We start from the raw sequence: 10796 nt of genomic DNA, 5'->3' as shown, positions 1-10796 counted from the left end.
AGTGTAAAACCTATTCGAATAGCCGTGGTCATGGTATTGAGCGGGTTACAGTTCGGTCACACAACTAGACTTTTGGGAGGGATGTTTTCATGGCGTGAGTTGTTTTTGGAAGGTGTCCGATAGTTGTGCCGTGAGCTACTGCTGATGGTGAGTCTGGTAGCATTTAAACTTGGATCCTTTGTGTAGGATCAACCCCACTCATTATTCGGTTAAGTGAGGAACTGCTTTAAAAAACCTTTTTTAAAACTAAACCCCTGCATGTGTAAAATCTAGCTTTACCACAAATAAACCTCAGCCCTATCCTTGATTTATCCTGCGCATATCTGTGTTACCCCCTCCGTGGATGGGGTTGGACTTGTTGAGTACTTTTGTACTCACCCGATATATATTTGTGGTTTTCTTCAGAAGAAGATCCGGACTACACTGTTGAAGACGTCGAGAGAGGTTGCGTCCAAACCCCAACCTTGCCTATGGTGTTGGCCCTCTGCAAGATGATTCTGCTGGCGCGATACTCTGAGCCCGAGCTGGAGACGGTCTGGGTCGTGCTCTGGTGTATCACCGTAGTTGTTTTATTACTTATTATTGTTTGTATCGAGTGTCCGCCTCCTCGGAGGTTTGTACGGTGATGTACCATCTGATATAATAAATATTTATCAGCCTCCTGGGACTGATATTTGTATCACATTTAAGTCACCTCTTATGAGGGGACGCTTCATTGAGGGACTTCACCATTTAGAATTCTAGATCATGTCTACTTTACCGACACCTTCATCAACAACTTCACTAATAGGATGATATCTTTGTTGGCTTCGTGTATATATTTAAAAGATTGAGAACACTTTTATAGTAATATAATATTTATGATTTAAATTAATAATGACATAACATATTAAAGGTAGTAAATGCGTTGAAGGTTGTGTAGATGGAATCGAATGGCCTAACTATTTTTACAACATGTGCTTGGAAAATTTACGTTTGTTCAATTATTTTTGTGTTTAGACTTTTCACTTAGATCATCTGATATGACATTAAAACTTCTTGTACAAAAATGGTACAACTAGATTCTTATTGAAAATATTTTCATAACCATAATCTTATCATCAGAAATACCAAATATGTATAAGAAAAATAATCAATGACCAAACTCTTATTTTTCTGAATGCACCTTTATTATGGGAACAGAGTCGGACAGACTCGCTAGTCTGAATTGATGAGATTTGAGTAAAGAATTTTTTAATTAAAATCTGTAATCTGTCTTTTTTGCTGAAGAGATGTGTGGTTAGTACAAAAATCAAAGGAATCACCTGACTTGGCTCTACTTGCGTTTCACACACTCTCTGCACATGCTGGAGTTCAAACGTAAAAGTGGCCAATAATAACAAATTTAACAATGCAAGGCTGTGTTTGAAGAGTAAATTACCATTCAATACACTTTTGCGTTCCTTTGTTATGCACACAACGTATCTATGAAAAAGGTATGCACAGTCTAATTTTTTTAAAAGGAAGATTTTATTGAAATCAGGATGAAAGCATCATTCTTTTTTCAATATTTCCCTTTTGAGAATTGTAAACCCTTTCCACAATGGAAAAATGCATCCCCTTCTCAAAATAGAAAATGCATTCTTTCCCAGGCCATCGTGGTCTAGATACACCATCGTCTGCAACATGATTTAAGTTCCTTGATGTGACACGGTATCTGTATTTGATCAACAAATTTTTTATAAAAAGAAAACTATGAACAAATAAAAAAACTTTTAGGTGTGTGGTCCAAGCATATGCATGACTAGGTGTTACCAGACATGAGACATGTACTGGTCGAATTGGCAGGCGACATGCAACCTCAAAGGGAAGTCATCACAGGAGGTTCGCAAGATGGTCAACATTCCCGACCCCAGCCTTGAGAAAGAGGACTGAATTAGAAGGTTGCACCCTTGGGTCTTGTACTAAGGCTCCTAATAACGGCAACCTCCTGTAGCCAGGCCAACAAGAACGTTGTCGGTAATAAGGATGTTGAGTTTGGAGCAGCTACATGTAGACTATCTCAGATCTGGACGAATGCTATTGTGTAGTTAGCAGTGGCGGATCTGGCCAAGAGATGTAGGGGGTCTGTGTCTTCTTTCCTCCTCTTCCCCACCCCTCCTCTCTCTATTTTCTTGTTCTCTACTCTTCTCCTTTCCTAGCATCCCCTTGTTTCTAACGAAGGTTGCAGCCAGTAGGAGGGCCTGGAGCCCCCTCAGCCCCCCTATTGGATCTGCCTCTGGTAGTTAGGTCTAGGTCTGGCGGCTCGTGAGCAGACTATATAATGATTTTGTCTGGTTTTCTGGATACGCTCTGGACTGTGAACATGTGCTTGGCTATCACGCCTTGCTGTTTTCTCACCACTCCATTTATGTGTTTCCTTGAGTTTTGTTCTGTTGTGGTTTGGTTTGGTTTGGTTTGTTTTTCTTTCTTTTCTTATCTTTTTTCCTTATGAGAGGATCATGTCACATCTTGTTAAGTGGGGCACTTTCTATATAAAGGTGACCACGTTGTAGTCACAATCTCAGTCGGCCCATCACAACCCAAGCGATATTGTCTTCTTCCCCACCAGAACCCTTCCCACCCACCGCTCCCTCACGCCGCCATCATTGCTGCAGCCGCCATCCCCGCAACTGTCGTTGCCTCACTGGTGATCTGGCTATCAACCATGCCGCCGCCACCCCTTTCCACCCGCGGTGGTAGTCGATCGCGATCACGATGCCTAGCCGCGATGCCCTGATCCCACCTTACCCTTACCCCTAACCTACCATAATCTCGCCACCATCATGTCTCCATCCCAATCAAGGCTACCTCCCATCACCACTAGTTGTGGTTGGCGGCGCCCCCATCAACCCGTCAGCATAGCGCCACCCAACAGTGGATCGATCTTTAGCATAGTGCCACCCAGCAGTGAATCGATCTTCGCTTTGTGGCTTCTAAGTGTGATGGGGAGAGAACAATTTCGTAACCCTAAGGTTCAATCCCCAACCTGGCTGCTCCAATCTTCCTAGCTGGTAGCCGAATGAAGAGGAAGAAGATTGAGTTGCTGCCTACCTACCTATTTGGTTAGCAAATAAAATGTCAGATTTGTTTGGTTCATCGATCTTCGCTTCATGGCTCCCAAGTGTGATTGGGAATAGAACAATTTCGTAACCCTAAAGTTCAGTCCCCAACCTGGCTGCTCCAATCATCAGAGCTGGTAGCCGAATGAAGAGGAAGAAGATTGAGTTGCTGCCTACCTACTTTTTTGGTTAGCAAATAAAATGTTAGATTTGTTTGGTTCATCCGGATCATTACCATTCCAAGGTTAGACTCGCCATAAATTCTTAATCCACTATTTGCTTCATTTTCACAGTTCACATGGCATATTTTTTACCACGTATTATAGGTATATAATTTTTTTTATCAAACTTTACATTACAAAAACTATAACAGCAATTTTATACTTTTATTGATCGCGCTTTCTTTGCAGACACAATAACTTGCATAAGATCATGTCACTATTAGAATTAGACACAGTATCCTTCCTCTTCTCACTCAGGGTGTGTTTAGTTGGTGAAAATTTTTGGGGTTTGCTACTGTAGCACTTTTGTTTTTATTTGGTAATTAGTGTCTAATCATGTACTAATTAGACTCAAAAGATTCATCTCATCATTTCCAACTAAATTGTATAATTAGTTATTTTTTAAAACTATATTTAATACTTCATGCATGTGTCCAAAAATTTAATGTGACGAAGAATCTTGAAAATTTTTAGGAACTAAACAGCCTCCGTAATTCTACAACCCAAAAGGCCACAACTTGAACCCTCAGGCCCAAAACAGAACATCCCGGCCCAGGAGCAGGTACCGCAAGCGCCCCGTCTTCTAGACCCTTCCCTTCCGCAACGCCGGCAATAAAGCCGCAGCCCGTCTCTCTCTCCCCTTCAATCTCGATTCCATAGCTTCCGCCGCTAGGGTTTTGACCTGCAGCTTCCTCGCCACTCCACCACTTCAACCCCTGTTCGATCCCGGCCATCGGATCGATGGCGTCGGACGCAGCGGCGGGGAAGGACAAGATGCTGACGCTGATCAGCTGCGACAAGGAGAACTTCGAGGTGGAGGAGTCGGTGGCGAGGGAGTCGCGGACCATCCTGCACATGATCGAGGATGGCTGCACCGACAACGGCATCCCGGTCCCCAACGTCAACTCCAAGATCCTCGCCAAGGTCATCGAGTACTGCAAGAAGCACGTCGAGGCGCGCCGCGGCGCCGACGCGGACGCCGTTGAGCCAACTGCCGCGACCAACAAGGCCTCCGACGACGAGCTCAAGACCTTCGATGCTGACTTCGTCAAGGTGGAACAGGCCACCCTCTTCGACCTCATCCTGGTGACGCTCTCCCTCCTGTTCTCTCCCTTTCCAATCTGACCTGCGATGATTGTTTAGATATGTTTGTACCCTCTGAGGTTCATGATCCGGTTCCTACTTTGTTGTTGAGATTAGGGTTATTTTGTGCCGGAATAGGCCAATACTTTGCTATTCTGTGATTGTGTTGCCACAGTTAGCCTTCGAGCGTCCGTCCTTAGATTCAGTTTCACGGAGAGTTCTGTCTGGGGTTAATGGTCGTAAATTACTGTAGTGGTGATGAATTCAGGGATGCAAGTGGCTCGGCAGCCCACTTGCATCCCAAGTAATGGTGTGTTTGTCACATGCTTCTCGCATGGTTAGTTCAAAATTTTGTTACATTACATTAGAAGTGCATTAATTTGGCCTGCTCGGTTGTCTCATTTGTTTCAACTTAGTTTTGTATTATATTGGCCAAATTGTGGTACAATAATTGCTTCATGTAGTTAGCGGAAGAATTAAAGGGTCCTGAACAATGGTCCCTGTGTTCAGATATAGTTTTGTATTATATTGGCCAAATTTTATGGTACAATAATTGCTTCATGTAGTTAGCGGAAGAATTCAAGGGTCTTGAGCAATGGTCCCTGTGTTCAGGATATCGTTAACACTTGTTCCATTTGCCAGGATGGGTTGTGATATGTTTGTAGATTTTTGATAAGGGCATATGTTTAGAGATTTTGAGAAGGGCTGTCCTAGGCTAACTCTCTCTTTCTCTGTTTCCGACATTTTAGATAGATATGTTTTGTGACTAGGTTTAATTAATACGTTTGAGTGTACATTGTAGTAGTTTATAGTGACCATATGTTGACTTCATTGTTTCATTTTATCATTTCTTGCCTGGCTTGTCCAGGTTGCTGCATTCATAAATGTTTGACATGAACACCTGACATATTGCTCTCTACAGGCTGCAAACTACCTGGACATCAAGGGGCTCCTGGATCTGACCTGCCAGACCGTTGCGGATATGATCAAGGGGAAGACTCCGGAGGAGATCCGCAAGACCTTCAACATCAAGAACGACTTCACCCCTGAGGAAGAGGAGGAAGTGAGGAGGGAGAACCAGTGGGCCTTCGAATGAGGAGGCTGAGGCTCTAACGACAGCAATCTCCTATAACCAGGCCAGCGGGGAACGTGTTATGCCAGGAACTTAGGATGACTCGGATGTTACGAGTTTGGAGCAGCTATACTGTCTCGGGTTTAACAAATCGCTTAGAAGGTGTATGTAGGTTCGGTTGGTTGTGAGCAGACTATTTTGCTGACTCCCGTTATTTTTGGTGCCAGTGCCACTGGTGCATGCTCTCTTGGATCGTTAAGAGGCTGGTTGGTTATCAAGCATTGCTGGTTATTCTGAATTCCCTGTCTCTATTTTGCTGGTGGATACTTTTTTTTTTCTTGCCCCCGTTTCGTTGTGTTATCGCAAGCTGGATCTCAGTAGTTTGTGCCAACTGTTTTGACTTAGGACTTTCGGAGTTCGCATGGCTATACGTTGGATCTCAGTAGTTTGTGCCAACTGTTTTGACTTCGGACTTTCGGAGTACGCATGGCTATACGTTTGACGCCGTACTATTGTTTGGTTGGCTGTATCGGCGGACGCACGAGCACGAGCAAGCGAGGAATAGGTTCGCTTGGTGCAAGGCGGACGCACGAGCACGAGCAAGCGAGGAATAGGTAAAAAGGTGGATTGGCTGCTGGGCAAAAAGGCAATCAAACAGAATCTTTTAGATAGCCTGGTTGAACACGTCCAAACAAAACACTGCTGCATTGGCGCAGGCAGTCAATGTCCCCTGGTAGTCAGGTGTTGTTTCGGTTGAGCTCGCGAGCATTTGAAAGTTGGTACCAGCAGTTTTGCAAAATCCGCTACACCAGATGCGATAAAACAAGCGGCGGGATCTCGTACGTACCAGCAGTTTTGCAAAATCCGCTACACCAGATGCGATAAAACAAGCGGCGGGATCTCGTACGTACCAGCAGTTACTTGTTCTCATGGAAAGTTAAGTGTACTGATGAATTTTTGAACAATACTATACAGAAAATGGTCAATGATGGTTATCAGATAATTTTTCTACAGGTACAGCTTGTGACATATTTGGCCACAAAACTTTCCTAAAAGCAATGTGAAACGTTCCTGAAATACTATTGTTTATCCGTTTGTAGTACATTCAAAATTCTAATACAATAATCAGCGTTGCAGTACTATATTGATCTCATCATCGTCTGAGCTGACTGCATCGAGCTCAACGATATTCCCTGGTGGATTGTTCACCTTCCGTCTCTTGAAACCTTGTTCTGGCTTCCCTAATCCCTGCTTGGGTGGTGCTTTGGCACCAGATGATGCCGAACTACAAATCACAAGCTTGCTCATTTTGATGTCACTGCTTGGTAGAAAATTTAAGCAAATAGTGGCACTTTGTGACTGACCTTTTGTTCAAGCTGTACTTCGATTTCTGTTGGTTCGTACATCCACTGCCTTTGACAGTTGCTTTCGTATTGTCCAAATTAGCTGATTTATTTATGTAGACGGGAGTTTATCAGTCAATAACAAGCAAATCTCATTACGTTTTCTTTCATGAATTGGGTGCTACATTCAATTATAATTACTTGCAAAAGGGGAAAATAGGTTACCTGTAACATGAGAAAGGAATCTTATACCCTGAGACTGGTTCTTAGTAGTCACTCTATCTGCATTGCTGCACAGAAAAATAAGAATTTAGATGATAATGCCAATCATTTCATACTGTTCCAAAGGCTATTGTAATCCTGCATACTTAAATCAGAAGCCAGTTTAAATTCATTAAAGAATCCTGTAAGATATCACAATTTTAGGCAACACATTTCTGGGGGAGTTCAATAGATGACACTAGAAAATTTCCAAAAGGTGTAACTACAAAATTGGGTCTATGCTTCCTCTTGATTGATAAGCTCTAAATCAAATACAGCAAATGACCAGAAAGTGCAAATAACCAGTGCAATGACCATGATGGAAGATGGTATGGTGGCAAATGGTTCTTTCAGAAAGCACAACAGCGTTTTTTTTGTAGTAATACACCAAACAAAATTGAAAATAACAGTAAATACAGACTAGCCAAATATCAGGTGCAGGAGAACCAGTAGACTAGGCAAATGGAGCAGATCAAATAGTGCTTTACATACCTTAAAGCCCTTTTTAGCCCATCAATTGACATTACTTTCACTGGTTGGCTTGGCTTTCTTGGGTTGGGTCGTTCTGAGGATGGATTGACCATGTAAATCCCTTCAGAACGAAGTTTTGAAGCAAATTGGAAGTTTCTGGTACAAAAAAGAACATTGCATAGAATCAAAAACATATGCTGTGGAATTATATCAGGACAAACAAAAGAACATAAGATGTGGAGCCATTAAGGAAAGGCATAGTCTACTCCATTTTAAAGTTTTACTTACCCACCCTTAAGCTCCACTCTGCCAGTAGTGTACTTCTGTGATGTTTTCTGCAAAATGAAAGAAGCATAATTGAACATGTCGCATGCATATCCAATTATTCATCTCAATTTCTGAATGCTGATGGTTATTATCCTTACCGATGAATGAAATTCGCAATATGCTCCTTTGCTCCTAAAAAAGATTTAAGGAGAATTCAGTAACATAATGGCATCTTTGATACATTCTTGTGGTTGAGGCATAATACATAGGAGATGTTTTAGTAAAAGCTCATTTTGCTAAGAGTCGAGGTCAAAGCACATTCACATGCATGGAAATGTGCCGTGCATTACACCTTGTGCTTATATCTGTGAAGACACGTGGTGATCACTGATCAGAAAAGCTTCTCATCACTATTGTGTGCAATGTGTTTCGAAAGTTTCCTAAGTTTAATTACAGTGAAGCTACTACTTAAATGGTAAGACATATTCCCATAGGATTGGGGAGATACGTACTTATTTATCTCCATGGTGCAAGCCACCCCGTCTTTCCTCTTCCCTTTGCAGAGACCAAAATCTGCTGCAACTCCCATCTTCAACATCTGCCCCACTGAAGCAACACTCACAGAGAACCCTTTGCCCTGCACAACAACATCACCAACACATTGAAATCACCAACAGAACCACTGAGCACAAATCACTCAAGCGAGCATCAAGAACATCAAAATGCCAGCCGAGAAGTACCACATTGTCCATGCGGACATTTCCATTGAATATCGCGAACACCGAGCCAACAGCAGCGCCGGAGTAGTGGACGTGCGCATCCCCAAAGAGGAACAGTGATACCTCAGTCTCGTCCAGGGCGCCCATCTTCCAGATGCTGTAGCTGGTCCCCTTCGCGCTCACCCGCGGCACGCCCTTGTCTAGCAACACCCCCGCCGTTGCCCAACAGCCCGAGAACCTTTCGCTCCCCACAGAGTTCCTGCACACACCCAGGGGAAAAAAACACTAAATCGTTGGGCTAAAAACCTGAAAATCCAGCAATGGGGCGAATAGGGAAACGGAACCTCACTTTATCGCTGTGATGCGCACGAATCGGATGTCAGCGAAGCGGTTGCTGATCTCGAGGGGTGAGAGCGTCAGGTGCCTGATGCGGAGGCCGGAGTACTTGTCAACGAGGGTTTCGGTGGCCTTGGGCCGCTTGGGGCGCTCGGGGAGCGGGGAGGTGGATTCGGGGGCCGCTTCGAGGTAATCCTTGACGGCGTCGCGGAAGACGGACATGTCAGTGCCGCCGGGCCGCGCCGTCCTTGGAGGTGTGAAGGCGCCGTCGGACTCGGGGCCACCGGCGGCGCGCGGGGAGGTGGGAGGGGTCTCCGGGACGGCCTCCCCCAGGGAGAGCAGGAGGTCCAGGTCGTCGGCGGCGCTCGCCATGGTCGCGGTGGGGTGGGTGGGGGCAGCGGGGACTGGGGTGTGCGAGGTGGAAAGGGGAGAGATGTAGATGGAGGAAGCGAGGAGGGAAATGAGAAATTGGAGGGGGGGAAGAGGGGGATTTTTGGAGGGAAGAGCAAGAATTTTTAGTCTCAACACTTCAGTTTAATAGTTTAGAATAATAAAGGTTTACAGAAAAGGGCGTTTGGTCTAGTGGTATGATTCTCGCTTTGGGTGCGAGAGGTCGCGAGTTCGATTCTCGCAACGCCCCTGGCTTTTTAGTTTTCTTTTCTTTTTCTTCACATCTACCCCCCACCCCAATAATCAACCTCATTCTCAACTCTCAAGTAACACTGATGCCTTCAAGGCAACACATATAACCAACCCATTAATAGCAGCCCAATATTACAATTTATATGAATGTGTATGAATTATGATAAACGCATTCCCCTATACACACTACCTTTCCGCATATACTATCTTCAGCGAACTTATGTGTTTAATCAGTAAAGGCCCGTGTTGTACGTTGTGCCATTCATGTGTTTAGTTTTAGTCCATGGTAATTTAGTTTACAAATCGAACCGACCTTTTACTATCATGCTGAAATGAATTGCTACCGTGTACATTAGTATTTGCCTTCAGACTGTCTGGATTGTGCGTTATCGAGCTTTAAGATTTGCCAGATTCCTTTAGTATTCACCTTTTAAGATTAATTCTGTTGTTCTAGAATGGAGATGATCTGACAAGTTCTTTAAGTTCGGTTCGATCACTTTCTTATTCAGTGTGACCTCTGTTTAGCTTGACAGCAACATAGATTCTAATAATTAATTAATTGTCAGTACTCGAGGGTAAGAAAAGACTAGTAATGCTTGTCAACAGAATGCTATTTTTCATTGGAAAATTTATTGATAGTTTAAAACTTTTTTTTAAAAAATACATATAAGTTACCAGTCGGCAATTCCCTTCTGTGTTGGTGTCCCCTTAGTTCTAATTTCCTTACAAGTCCCCCCTATTTTAATTTCATCGTAATAAACTAGCATTATGTTCTGCCTGTCATTATTGTCAAAATTTATTGATTACTTAAAGATTTTCCTACTTTTAAAAAAAAATACATACCAGTAAGGCAGTAACCATTATGTTAGTTTCATGAAAGAAAACTAGCAGTTCCTTCTGTCTGTCTTTGCCTCTTTCTTGATTCTTTCCTGTTTTTTCCAATGAAGTTATTTTTTTATGATCCAAATAGTTTTTTTTAAAATAAACATAAATATATTAGCAGCAACTTGCTGCGAGCAGCCTAACAGACTGCAATTGTACATGAGGCAGTGTCGGGAGAAGAGGACACTGTGGTAAGTGCTCTACATTTGAGCAAGATAGATCATGAAGCGAATGTAGAGGTGGCGCAGCACCCAAAGATTGCCTGGTTAAGACATGGGCTGTGGTGTTGAAGGACCTGTTTGTATGAAGGAGCTTCGCATTTCGCCGGCGATGGTGTTCATGGAAATTTGGGTGAAGGTCTTTGCTCTCCAATCTGGGGGATTTTCAGCTAGCTGTGTATTAATACACTGGACTGGCAC

General features: G+C 43.4%; 2 protein-coding genes and 1 non-coding gene across 4 annotated transcripts; 2 read left to right on the top strand and 1 right to left on the bottom strand.

The window, feature by feature from the left end:
• Positions 1-3911: 3911 nt before the first annotated feature.
• Positions 3912-5754, top strand: LOC120658189 (SKP1-like protein 1A). Its single transcript, XM_039936430.1, has 2 exons — positions 3912-4387; positions 5307-5754. The coding sequence occupies exons 1-2, from the start codon at positions 4043-4045 to the stop codon at positions 5478-5480; spliced, it is 519 nt and encodes a 172-aa protein (XP_039792364.1). The 5' UTR covers positions 3912-4042; the 3' UTR covers positions 5481-5754.
• Positions 5755-6388: 634 nt separating this feature from the next.
• Positions 6389-9293, bottom strand: LOC120658188 (protein MCM10 homolog). 2 transcript variants are annotated; one of them, XM_039936429.1, is made up of 9 exons: positions 8867-9293; positions 8641-8776; positions 8311-8435; positions 7957-7990; positions 7820-7866; positions 7553-7687; positions 7025-7089; positions 6821-6902; positions 6389-6741 (listed from the first exon to the last, which is right to left on the bottom strand). In XM_039936429.1, exons 1-9 carry the CDS (start codon positions 9223-9225, stop codon positions 6582-6584), a joined length of 1143 nt encoding a protein of 380 aa, XP_039792363.1. In that variant the 5' UTR covers positions 9226-9293; the 3' UTR covers positions 6389-6581. The 2 variants fall into 2 exon arrangements, with proteins under 2 accessions (XP_039792363.1, XP_039792362.1); XM_039936428.1 differs by having other exon boundaries at positions 8539-8776; positions 8867-9291.
• A 128-nt stretch (positions 9294-9421) lies between these two features.
• On the top strand, positions 9422-9493 carry TRNAP-UGG. The gene has a single exon. It is a non-coding gene; the product is annotated as a tRNA-Pro (tRNA).
• Positions 9494-10796: the final 1303 nt, after the last annotated feature.

Source organism: Panicum virgatum, chromosome 2N, assembly GCF_016808335.1.
Source record: "Panicum virgatum strain AP13 chromosome 2N, P.virgatum_v5, whole genome shotgun sequence".
Taxonomy (NCBI): Eukaryota; Viridiplantae; Streptophyta; class Magnoliopsida; order Poales; family Poaceae; genus Panicum; species Panicum virgatum.
This window is presented reverse-complemented; position numbering and strand designations above follow the sequence as displayed.